Consider the following 12,904-nt stretch of genomic DNA (forward strand, 5'->3'; position numbering starts at 1 on the left):
GAAAGAGGGAGCTCTTCTTAATATTTTGACACCAAAATCATGTCGATACACCTTACCGACTGCGAGTAAACCCACCCACGCTTTAACTTGACAGACTGTATACCGGGACAGCCCCGTGCAAAATGATCAAATTAAAAATCCAACTCTAACCAAAAATGCCTTCGGCATGTTGTAAATAAACTTTCATGTTTACAATTCAAGTTCTGAAGACTTGAATCCCATAGAGTTGAAAATTATTAATATTTCATAGTTGAACATTTATGAAAATTAAATTTCGAAAGCTTTAAATTTTTATTGGTCTCATTTTCAAAACTATAATCTACAAAAATTTCAGTATTTAACGTTTTAAAATGTTTTCTTTTCTAAATTTCAATCTGAAGCTTTACAAAATTTCAAGACATTTCAAAAGATTTTTAAGGTTTTTAAATATTTAAGGATGTTGTAAAAGATGTCAAGGAATTTCCTATTTATTTCTATAAATTACAGGAATTTCAAAGAATTGAAAAATGTGGGAAGGGTTATTCAAAAAAAATCCAAAGTACTTTAGAAATCTTAAAAAAAAGTTTTAGGTATTGGAAACGATTTAAAAAATTTGAGAGAATTTTAAAAGATTCCAAGGAATTTTAAATCGATTAAAGTGATTTAATATGAGATTCTAAAGGATTTGATATATTTCGGCCATTCCAAAGTAACGGATGGGACATTTGCAGGCATAAAAACTTGAAAAATCCTTATTTAAAACAACTATATTTTGTTGAAGCTATGCTACCTGTACAAAGATGCATGAACTTGTAATTTTCCAGATTCTAAAACTCTATTAAAGTGGATAATTTTCATGTTATAAAACGAAAAAGAGGGTAATGGATGGGACTCGCACGGGACTCACCTCCAAACTTACTTTTCCTTTCAATCAGAACTCTACGAATTGAGAATAGTTATAACACCAATTTTATTTGTAATGGATTTGTCTTTTGAAGTTTTCTTTTCATATATGTCAAGTTCGAAAATATGTGAATTAGAATTTTGGATAAACTTCTTCTTTTAGGTAACGGCTGGAACATAGCAAGGTACCGGATGGGACATATACGATCAGAAAGTTACTTTGGAGGCTTTACAGATAATACATCTTCAATATGAACTAAGAATTGAAAGGAGTAGGATTTAAATAAGTTATCAAAGTTTTAAATCAATGGAAAAATTAATTTTATTGCCAAAAACTCAGGGTTAAAACATTTATTCTACGTACATTCTTGTCCACATCTATATTTATAAAATTAATACTAATATCACACTACTTTTTTATTTAATCTTCAAAATCACTTTCGGAGTATACATCGCTGTATTTTAAACGTATATGTGTTGTAAGGTGCTTCAAATATACTTCGGGTCCGCAAGGGATAATAGTGAGTTCATGCAGCGTAGACTTCGAAGTTTGCCCAACAACAATATGATCATTGTCAAATTTTTTGAAATGATGGAATGCGCTGAAGCCTAAGACAGTCTTGCATTCTTTGAGCGTCATTTGCACTTTTAAAACATTATTTCACCTCGCATCAAGGCATTTTTGATTCTCTAAGGTATCTTCAGTCGTTACATAAAAAACGGTCGCTTTTACAACATTTTTCGGAACAAGATAATAATTCTGGGCGGATTTTGTCATCTGCTCTTTTTTAGGAACTGATGCCATTATCTGTAAAAAAAAGTCCAAAAATTATATTTTAAGTTTCAGTGAAATAGTCTAGTCAGAAAATTATATGATAATATGTTTACATTAATGTAAATCACAGTATGATAAATGTGTTTATAACTTACTAAAATATGGGTGAAATAAGGTCAGAACAACGAACAATAATAATTTCACAACTTCACTGAGTTCAAAAAGAAACTAGAAAGTTTGTATCAGCTCACTGACAGAGTTATGGCATTCGGCAACTTAAGGTGTACTCTTATATAGGTTTCAATACCTTTGCAAATAGATTAACTTATTAGGAATAGTGTATTTAATTTACTACGTACGATGTTCCTTGAATCCTGTAAGTACAATCTGATCGAATTATAATAGTTAAGAATATCCCTGTCATTCAAGTTCTTAAACATTTATAAACCACTTTAACTATAAAAGGTTTGAAGTAATTTAAAAATTCTTTCGCTTCTCTTCTGCAGAATTCACAATGCAAATTTAGAATCTCTTAAGCGCCGTCATTAGGGTAATGGTCAGACGAAAGGCTTTGAAATGCCAAATGTCCCATCCGTTACCACCCTCCTATGTCCCATCCGTTACCACTTTTTTCATATTCTCCAAGTATTATAAACATTTTTAAATTAACTATGATGGGTATTATCTCAAAATAACTTTAGATCTCAAATTTTTCATCTTTTAGTACATACTAAAGAAAATAAAATACACTTTTCTATTATTTTGGTAACGGATGGGACCACTCATACCGAATCTTAGAAGTTCATAAAAAAGGAATTACAAACCAAACAATTTTTCTGTATTCTATATGAATAAGTAGACAAATAATTGTATATTTCATTGAAAATTTTACATTAATAATCCAGTACTTGTACTAGTTAATACAAGTCCACAAAAATACCATAAAAACCATAGGTACTTTGGGTCACTTCATGCCCTGAACAAATATGGCTGAAAAATAACCAAAACACACAATATTTTGACAAAAAATTTTCTGTTCCACAAGTAATGGAATATATATTAAATATCTGAATTGTTAAATATTGCAATTTTTAACATTTTTATTTTAACCGTTTGGGTTATCTTATTTTTTAATGGCCGATTTCAGGATATTTTTACAGATTCTAAGGAATTTTCGATTGATTTCAATAATTTCTAATGAGATTTTAAAGGATTTGAAATATTGCAGGGTATTTGTAAAATTTCAAGGAATTTTCAAGAGTTTAAATAAATTTCAAGAGATTTCAAAATATTTTAAAGGATTTTAAACATTGGAGATGTTTTAAAAGATGTCAAGGAATTTCCATCTTATTTTTATAATTTTAAGAAATTACAAAGAATTTTAAAGAAGTACTTTAAAAATCTTTAAAATAAAAAAGGTCATGGTATGTCATAATATTTTGAAGGTATTTTAGTATTTGAGTCTTTTAAAAAGTTCCAAGGAATTTTCAATCGATTAAAGTAATATAATATGAGATTTTCAAGGATTTGATATATCTTAGGATATTTTAATAGATTCCAAATAATTTTTCAATGATTTCAAGAATTTAGTACAAGATTTTAAATGATTTGAAATATTTTAGGGTATTTTTAAAATTGCAAGGAATTTTCAAGAGCTTTGAAAATAATGAAGCAATTTCAAAGAATCTTAACGATTTTTTTCAACTTTTCTGGTTGAAAGTGGAACTACTTTGTTAACATTTTTTGTTTTTCTGGTTGATGATTCATCAATTTAGTTGAAAAAATTTGTTTTCTGAATATTTAACTATTTTCTAGAAAATTTTTTTTTTGTTTTTGTTTGAAAATTTTTGTTAACTACAAGAAAATTAATCTTTTTTGTCGAAAATTAAACTATCATTAAACATTAGTTTTTTGTGTAGAAAATTAGAGTTGGTGGAAAATAAATTTCTTGTGTGCAAAGTAATCATTAATATTAATATAATATTTCATGAATATTACCTGAAAAACATAACATAATCATCGTGTATCAGACGGCTTGAGAAAACCGAAATTCGAGTCGTGCACTTTCGGCTTACACATGAACTTACAGTGGTAATCAGGTACCTTCTGTTTTGCGGCTCCCAAAGGGTAGGTATGGTGGGGGTAAATTTCTAGCTCGATCTGCCGCTCTGAATAATATTATGAATTACATTACAATTTAAAGAATAACTGAAAAACATTTCTAACATTTTAGTGCCTATAATATTGTTAAGTACAGTTAAATTCCATCTGAAATCAATAAAACAATTTGTTTATACAAGCTTTCTCAACAGTGAGACATTCTCGGGGCCTTTCATACTACATATACGGCTCTGATTCTCACAAGCGGGGAAAGAAACGCCTAGTGAGTATATAATGGTCGTTCGAATATTGACATTCAGCGGGCGAAACTGCGTTAGTCCGTTAGTGCATACAGCGTTATATGCGTTATATGCGTTATATGCGCTATCGTTCAGTTATTAGGAACATGAAATTAATATATAATTAAAAATTGCATATATTTAGGAATTATATTTTCTTTAATATGAGCATTGAATAATTTATTCATTCTGCCTAATAAATCAAATTGTTTTATCCACCAAGTCGATGAGATTAGTAGAAGGAAAAAAGAACTTAATGACACTAAACAAGGCACTTATATCCATTTCAAGCTACCAGGTACAGAACGTGAATCTTCAATCCTTTTTCATATATTTTTTTATCACTTGTGTATGTTTATTCGATTTACAATCAAAATCCGTTATCCATATTGTATACTTTCAGCTGCTCTCTTGGCTCCTCTTCTAAAATCGTCGAAATCCGTCCAATTGTTTGAGCATCGGTAGATCGCATTTCGCGCACGCCTTTCTGCCAGCACAAATTGAATTTCAGAGCACGCGAATGAAAATCATCCCAAACTTGACATACCTGTCAGTTAATTATCATATTACTCGTATATCAGTTACGAGACAATGAATTTAAGTTCCATTTTTGGTTGAAATCAAGTGACTTACTTAATTTAATGCAAAAATGAAATTCATCTACACTTAAAATTCATCATCTTATCTTACTGTGTAGAAGCGTGGGTATGTGTTGAACTTATGACGCTAAAAATTTTTTCTTTCCTTTCTCCTAGATTTTCTTCGACCGTCGCTGAGACTCTCGTCAACTGGATTACAGAATATAACGCTCTTGCGTTCTACATTTTCAGCGACTGTCGAGTAAATTTTATACCGCTATTCTATTAAACTTTGCAATTCACGTTTTTAAATTCTTGTAAAATGTTTCATAATTTTCAATTAATTATTGATCACATTCTTCAACCAGGAGTTTAAAAACTTTGATCGACTTCTTCTCGTATCCGAGACTAATAAACAAAGTCGACGAATTTTTAAGCGACTAATTCTTTCCGTGAAGTCTTGTGAAATTTACACTACTTGACATCGGGTCAAGGTAGCAGAATAAGCTATTTTTTAGATAGATGTTATGACCGAGAAGAGAAAATTTTATTTTCGCCAACCAAAGTTATATAATCGAATTAATAATATGCTAAACTTGCAGAAAGATTTAATATCTCAATTTGGTCAAAAAATTGATTTATTCAGTTTTTTCGCTTACTCCTCATGTAAAGCAATATATAAGAAAAAAAATATCAAAATATAAACAATTTTAAACAGAAACTTTCCAATATTAAAAGCCTTAATTCTTTCAAAGTGAAAACGGCCGAATTAAACGATTATTGCAAATTTAAATAACAATGAACTAAAACAGTAAGAAATTCCTGAGGCTAAATATTTAAACATTAAAGTTAAAATAAAGAAATATCCTTATTTTTAACATAAATTTGACTAGGCATAAATTCTCCTACTAGAACACATAAAAAATACGTAATTATCTAAAGCTAGAATGGAGATGAATCACAAAAAATTGTATTTGAATGAATGAAACTAAAAATCACAAAACGCACTCTATGTAATTGGATGTAAAACATTTAATTAAAGCATTAAACCATTTAATTACGATGCAGATTTTAACGCTGAAGTCAATGAACATCTTTTGCGATATCCTGTCAAAAAACGCTTACTATAAAACCTGACGCGCAGGCATAAAATGGATTTTACTTTAATACGAAAAACTATTGCGGAGAAGACACGTTCCACTTCAAGTAGACATACCTATAGGTTACATTTTGCTGATCAGTGTAATTTAAAACCCAACGATTTTAAGAAAAGCCTGAAACAATTCCAAGTAATAAGGTGTGTTGTGGACAGACTTTGAATTTTATAACTTTCGATGCTTTACATTCTGTACAATATGGATTAAAAATTCTATTGTTTATAAAATTGAATGCTTCAGAGGCTGAATGCTTTCAAATAAAAACCATTAAAACTTGAAATTTTTTGAATTGTATTCTTATATTTTTTCAGCCCAAATTTATTCCGAATCAAGATTCGCGGTAGTAAATCACCGCCAAGTAAAAAAAAACAAATATTATTTCTCGAATAAATATTAGGTATCGTGCATGTTTGCATATCTCAGTTAATTCTTCGCCGATTTTGTATCAAACCTTTTAAAACCCACAAAAAATAGCAAAAAAATAACTTTTTCGCAGAATCATTGTCCATTTTTAGAACATCTTTAGAGTACAATATGTAACTGATTCATCTTAAAATTCTAGAATAAATGAAATGGATAAAAGCTTCAAGTTTTTTTTTAGGTAATTTTGATTTATTGATTTTTTCTAGACATAGTTCCGTTTTTTATGAACACAATTCGATTTCTTAGCATTTCAGTCCAATTTTATCCTACAATTTTGAACCGATTTGTCTAAATATTCCAGCGTGAATTGAATAGATGAAGCTCGAGAGGAGTTTTATTAGACATTTATTTTGATTGATTATGTATAGAAACATTTCAGTTTTTATGGCCAAAATTCAAGTTTTTAGCATTTATTGTACCTTTAGCCTACAATTTTGAAACGATTCTTCATAAAATTTCAGAATAAATTAATTAGAGAAGACCCCAGAGGCTTTTTTCTATACAATCAACATAGTTTGTGAAATCAAAGCTTTTCAAATAATTCTAAGAGGTATCTAAATTTTTAAATGTATTAAATTAATAAACTTTAAGACATTTTGAGAGTATATTAAAAGGGCAAGAATTGTGAGATATTCTCTTTTATTAATAATAATAATCCCGATATATTTTTCCTCTTTCAATACATCCGAAAAATATCTGTTATTCCATTAATTTATTAAATTGAAAAATTAGATATCTTTTAGAATTATTTGAAGAACTTTTATTTCACAAACTATATTGATTGTACCGGCAACGTTTGACTTGGCGGAATATTTTGCATCCTAGATATTTTTGGTGTGTTTATCCAGGAAAAATGATTATGAAATTGACCGATAGAGGAACGATAATTCCGATAGAAAATTATTAATTTAAATAAAATAAATTTAGTTTAAATAGTTTAAAGTATTTATTAAAAAATAGTTCAATGGGCGACTTTTAGGGAAATCCTGGCATACATGTAGTCTATCATTATTAAAATACTATTTATTTTCAAACATTTTAATTGATTTTGTTGAACATTTTTTTGTGACATATTTGCATCACACCACATCAGAATTTCAAACATTTATTTCACATTTACCATATACGAATCTTCAATTTACAAAAACTAACACTCACGTTTTATCTTATCGAAATTGTCTTTAGCAAAAAGGCGGGTATTGAAATTCTAAACATTTGCATGTTTGTGATGCAAAGGGATATAAGCGAATTGCGGAATTCGTTTCTAACACGTGGACTCCCTGCAGCTATTAGCATGTGCACTGAATAAGTTGAATGTCACTAATCTTATAATTCCTGTACAGGATAATCTAATGATGTGCGCATCGTATTTTTACCATTGGGTGCGATCTTTTAAGAACTCCATTTCATATTGAATCTCAACTCATTCATATGCACATTAATGAATCGTAGAATGCTCATTCGAATTATTTCAGGTTTGTCAGTCTCATTCAACTCTATTCACTCAGCATTTTTACGAATGTGGAATAGCAGATTTAAAACACCGCGCGCAGGTGACCGATTAAAATTGTGGCCAATCGATTGCATTTTTATTCTTTTTATCTGTAAATGATAGATAGGCCATTCATTGGATGTTTACCAATTACGACTGCTTCAAATTTTCTTCATCAAATTCGAAAAACTCAGAAATTTGCATTTCTATCAATTTTAATTTCGCCAAACATTACATTCAGACAAAGTTCTGAGCATGAGATAATTTATAGTTCAGATGTTTCATAACAATAATGTATGTTGTTTTAAAACTTTGATGGAGACAAAATAATACATTAAAGTTAAAACTTCATATATTAAACAACTTGGGACATAAGGCATAAGGGCAAAAACTATTAGATGATTGTATGAAATCTATTTAAGAAAAAGAAATTATTAGATCTCCGGGAAAACCGAACATTTGTAACCAAGCGAAAAGCTTAGCCTTGGTACGTGATGCAGAAATGAAAAATTGATCTCGACGCATTTGATTAGTTATTAAGAAATTATGCATGTCCATTAAAAGCTTCAAGTGATGAGCCTTTTTAAAATCTGTTTTAAAATAAATATGCAAATTTCTTTTTTCAGATGATTTTACTGAAGAGATTGATCGAGAAGCTCGAAGATTTTTGCAAATTGTCCCAGCCTTTGATCCTGGTGCTGGAAATGTCAGTCCCGAATGCAAAAGAGATGCTGACATTTTTCAGAGGGAACTCAACAAGTTTACTCTCTGGGCTTTCAAAAGTGAGTACATATAGTTTCTTTTATTAAAAAAATATTAAGTTGGCATTTGAGGACAAGAAGCTAAGTAAAATAGAGTCAAATTTTCAAGTGGAAAGACCGAAAAAGTCTCCAAACTAAATACTTAAAGTTATATTCGACTTAATTTCAGATTTGACTTGAATTTAGGAAGTACCTGAATTTAAGTGTGCAAACTATCTTGAATAAAGCACTAACTTATCTCAAATAAGAAATCAGCATTTTTCTAATGGAATAAAGTAAATTATCCTCCTAAATTTCAATATTCAGTTCTGAAAGTAAGTTCAAGGCAACTATACAGCTCGTGGCCATTTATTCTAGCCGCATCCTACTCCAATACTCCATGTCGAGTTGGTCAGTGTCGGCTATGATCGGCTTATTATCGGCTTATTCGTGGAGTTTTCGTTTCACGGATTTAAAAAAATGCTGGAGCAAAATCAGTTCCAGTTGACAGCCAATATTTGAATGATTAAACCCATCAAAATAATTACATTATTGCAAAACTCTTTACTTTGCAACGTGAGCGCCCTTTCAGTACATTATGGATCGCGATTGTCTGAAGATTTTGGACCGCACCTGCCCCCAATATACCGTTTTTTTTTCATTTTTCCTGTATTTTCTTACAAGTTTGAACCCAACTTGTATATTTTCTAAAACGAATAACTATCATATAAGAACAGCTGATGAGTATCGTTAGGACGTGAGAAATTCCTGGTTTTTAGTTACAATATTACCCTTAATTTGAGTTAGGATAGTGTATTAACTTAAGGTTACACTAGCTTTCAGTATACATATATTCTTAATTGAAGAGTGAGCATACCCTAAAATAAGCCGAATTTTCCACTTAAATTAAATTTTTTTCTGTGTAATAAGCATTGAATAGGGAAAATTAATATTTTCAGATATCAGTGTAAAAGTGAAGATTATTCTATTTTTTGAAAGTGCAATTTTGGCTTATGTCTATAATGACATAAGAAGAGCGTATCCCCGAAACTAATTCATTTATATTTCCGTAGCGAATGTCGCTAAGTTTCCTATTTCCCAAAAGAGAACGTTTTTTCAATATATTTAATTCCTTATAATTTTACCGATAGGCACTCCTTACAGAGATGTTTTTTATTCCGCAAAAGTGGTTATATTATGAGTATATTTAATTCCTTCTAATGAGTTCACAAAATATGTGTAATAAGTTCTTTTAATTCCTTCACGTGGAATATAAGTTTTTAAATTTTAATTCTAACAAATTCATGTCCCTCACTATAGAGTAAAAATGATTTTAATTCGCACATTTAAATAGATTTCATCTGCAATGTATTTTCCTGAATATTATTAGGGATTATTATATATAGGGAAATATAAATTTTAATATTTTCCGAATATATAAGGTATAAAACGATTTAAAAATGAATAAATATGCTAAATTCATCGCATCATAAATATGTAATAGTAATTAAATAGCAATGATAATTGATGATAATGATAATTATCCGGGAATTGTTCGGGAATGTTATTAAAGACATGTTTATATGATTCCGATTGACTTTTTCTTTATCAAATGCAAATAACAATTTAATACAAAATATTTATCAATGAGAAAACAATTAATAAATTTCAATTCAACCGAGCGTTCTCTAAGTGAAATTATTTTCAGCTTTTCTGTTACTTCTTACATTCTTATATTTATTAATTCGTTTTATTAAGCTTTCGTTGAACTTTTATAAGTCTATTCAGAGAATAGGATTTGCAATTTTCCTTTTCCCGTTGTGGGGTTTTTAGAAGGAGGAAGAGCCGTGTCTTCATATGAATAAAAACTCTTAATTCTTCGGAATTCAACGCTTATTACCGGGATATCCTACAAAACAGCTTTGAGTTAGAAAATCTAATAATATTCGCGTGTTTCGATAAATACAAATTAACCTCGAGAAACGAGAGAACAAGTTTTGACACATTTTTTCGAATCAGCCTTAAACCAACTACTGCATTCGTGCATAACAACCTTTCACAATGGTATTATGTACATACATCTGTGAATGTTTGAACGACTCCTCCTTGATTTACCACACCAGATTTGGCAGCAAAAGAACATTGCCTCAGATCATTGTACTCGTAACTTTGTCGATTTCACTTGGCTTTGAATTCTCTTCGAAATTGAGACAGAAATTCTATGAATAAGAAAAATAAAAAATATAATTCGAAACAAAGAGCTTCTTAGATTGTAAAATGACTTATCAGTCTTATAAAAATTTTCTAATCTGATTATAGTGTAATATATAAATAAAATGTGATTTTTTTTAGATTCAAGGACTACTTTTCATTGTTTCTTGCTAATGAAAAATTTAAATTAATTATAGTGTATGACGCAACTGCAAAAATGCCATCAGGACTTTTGAATGGAAACGTGAATCAGCTGGGTGATTTTGATGAGTGTCTTGGGGTTGAAGGAAGTGAAGGAATTCGAGGCAAGTATTGCCTTGCTTATTTGCAATTGGACGTCGATCAGTCTCGACCTGACCTCAAGTATCTTCATCGACTTCTTCACTCTCATTATGCATTCAGAAGTAATATGACCGACGTAAGTACGTATTTTAAGTACGATTTTTAAAATAACGAGTCGAATTTTGAAACCTTTAGTTACCTTTCAATTCATTTTCGTCCTTCACACGTCTCCAATAGAAAAATAAACAAGCCATAGGAATACGGAAACTAAAACTACAGAAATACATTTTAAAAATGATGGGACAAATATATATTTATCTCCTTTACATACCTTCTAGCATTTTTGGGCTACTACCAAAATATTTTCTTCGAACTGAAGAAATCAGTGTTTGACAGTAACGCGTTAGACGGAACGTTACATATTTATGTGAGTTTTTAACGTTACATATTTATTTATGTAACGTATCATTATCATGATACTTATGTATCATGATAATCAATCAGGATATACATATTTTTGTAGTTACAACGAAACATTTTTTTCACATGAAAATCGGTGTACAGTGGAGAAAAAACAAATCTCTTACAACAAAATTCTAATTATGCAGGAACATTCTTTTGTAGAATATGAAAATACACTGAAAGACCTTTTGTTATAGAATAAATGAAAAAAATGAATTAGAATTTAGTATAATATCGTTCCAAAATAGGGAAAACCGAAATTTTATTATACTTATTCGTATTGAATTACCCAAGTTTAATATTATTATACGAGTATTTAAAACACGAAGATGACAAATTAATATTCTAAATACGACATATTATGAATCTCTATTTCAAGAATTAACACTATGAAAAAATGATATTCTTTTTACTGAGTTTCCAAAACATAATTTGAATGAGAAAAATAGTGAATATCATAACCTCAAAAATGTATTTTAGAAATTGATGTTGTCAACATGAAGTTGACAGAAACCTGAGATGCACAGCAAACTATGAAATCATTATTCTTAATTTTTCATATAGTTTCGTTTCAGAATGTTCCTCGAGTGCTTCCCCTGTTTTCCGATCCATCCAAAAGGTTATGTTTCACAAAATTTGTAACCAAAGTTAACTCTTTCTATTTTCAATCTATTCATTTACAATATTACAATACACAGTATTCTTTCTCACGAAATCGAGCCTGACGCGCCACATGCTGACTATCCAGTGGCTAGACTGTGATGTAACGATCGGATTGACTAACTTCTAGACAGATCGTCTATTTTGATAAAAAAGAATTTTTTATTAAATTATATAATTATTTTTATTACATAAAAGTCTAACATATAGATTTTACAGTTAATTAAAAATATAAAAAGTTTTCGCACACCAAAAATTGAAAAAAATGAGTTTCCGTAAATCCTGTACATACACCGTAACAGCCATCTAAAGTTAATTATTTTTCCTTTTCGTCGCATATAAATTTCAATTCATTATATTGTAATATTTATTTCAATAAAGCATTAACTATTTTTAAACATTAAAAGTGCTTGATGTGTAAGTAAATAATTGAAAAGAATAAAGCTTGTACAATTATACTTGCGATTACGTAATAATTAATACGTTAGGCTTAATTATGATTTACGCAATCAAGAAATAATTAAAATAAGTTACATAAATCATTTATGTTAAAATTTGTTTTTTTTCTGGAATATTATCAATATAATATATAACCTCATACATATTATAATTATTATAAGTGTAATATAAATTCATTAGAACTTTATTATATAATTCAATAAATTTAAAGAAAATGTTTTTGAACATTCTTTATAGAATCGTTATGAAGAATGCAGTTCATATATTAAGATTTTAATCACCTTTAATAACACAGCCACACAAAAAAAAGTGTGCGGATCTGGTAACAAGACACACGTATTCCTATGGATTTTGGGGCGCTGAATTCAAATTCGGTATCAAAAA

General features: G+C 29.4%; 1 protein-coding gene and 1 long non-coding RNA gene across 2 annotated transcripts in view; one reads left to right on the plus strand and one right to left on the minus strand.

Annotated features, from left to right (window-relative positions):
• LOC117180069 (O-acyltransferase like protein-like) overlaps nucleotides 1-12,904 on the plus strand; it is an 83,091-nt gene that overhangs the window by 47,682 nt on the left and 22,505 nt on the right. Inside the window, exons 2-3 of the mRNA XM_033372386.1 lie at nucleotides 8,333-8,488; nucleotides 10,855-11,075. Of these exons, the coding sequence (XP_033228277.1) occupies nucleotides 8,333-8,488; nucleotides 10,855-11,075 (377 nt within the window). The remainder of the gene's footprint in view (nucleotides 1-8,332; nucleotides 8,489-10,854; nucleotides 11,076-12,904) is intronic.
• On the minus strand, nucleotides 1,251-1,903 carry LOC117180071. Its single transcript, XR_004467997.1, has 2 exons — nucleotides 1,813-1,903; nucleotides 1,251-1,690 (listed from the first exon to the last, which is right to left on the minus strand). It is a non-coding gene; the product is annotated as an uncharacterized LOC117180071 (long non-coding RNA).

This window comes from Belonocnema kinseyi, chromosome 9 (genome assembly GCF_010883055.1).
Source record: "Belonocnema kinseyi isolate 2016_QV_RU_SX_M_011 chromosome 9, B_treatae_v1, whole genome shotgun sequence".
NCBI lineage: Eukaryota > Metazoa > Arthropoda > Insecta > Hymenoptera > Cynipidae > Belonocnema > Belonocnema kinseyi.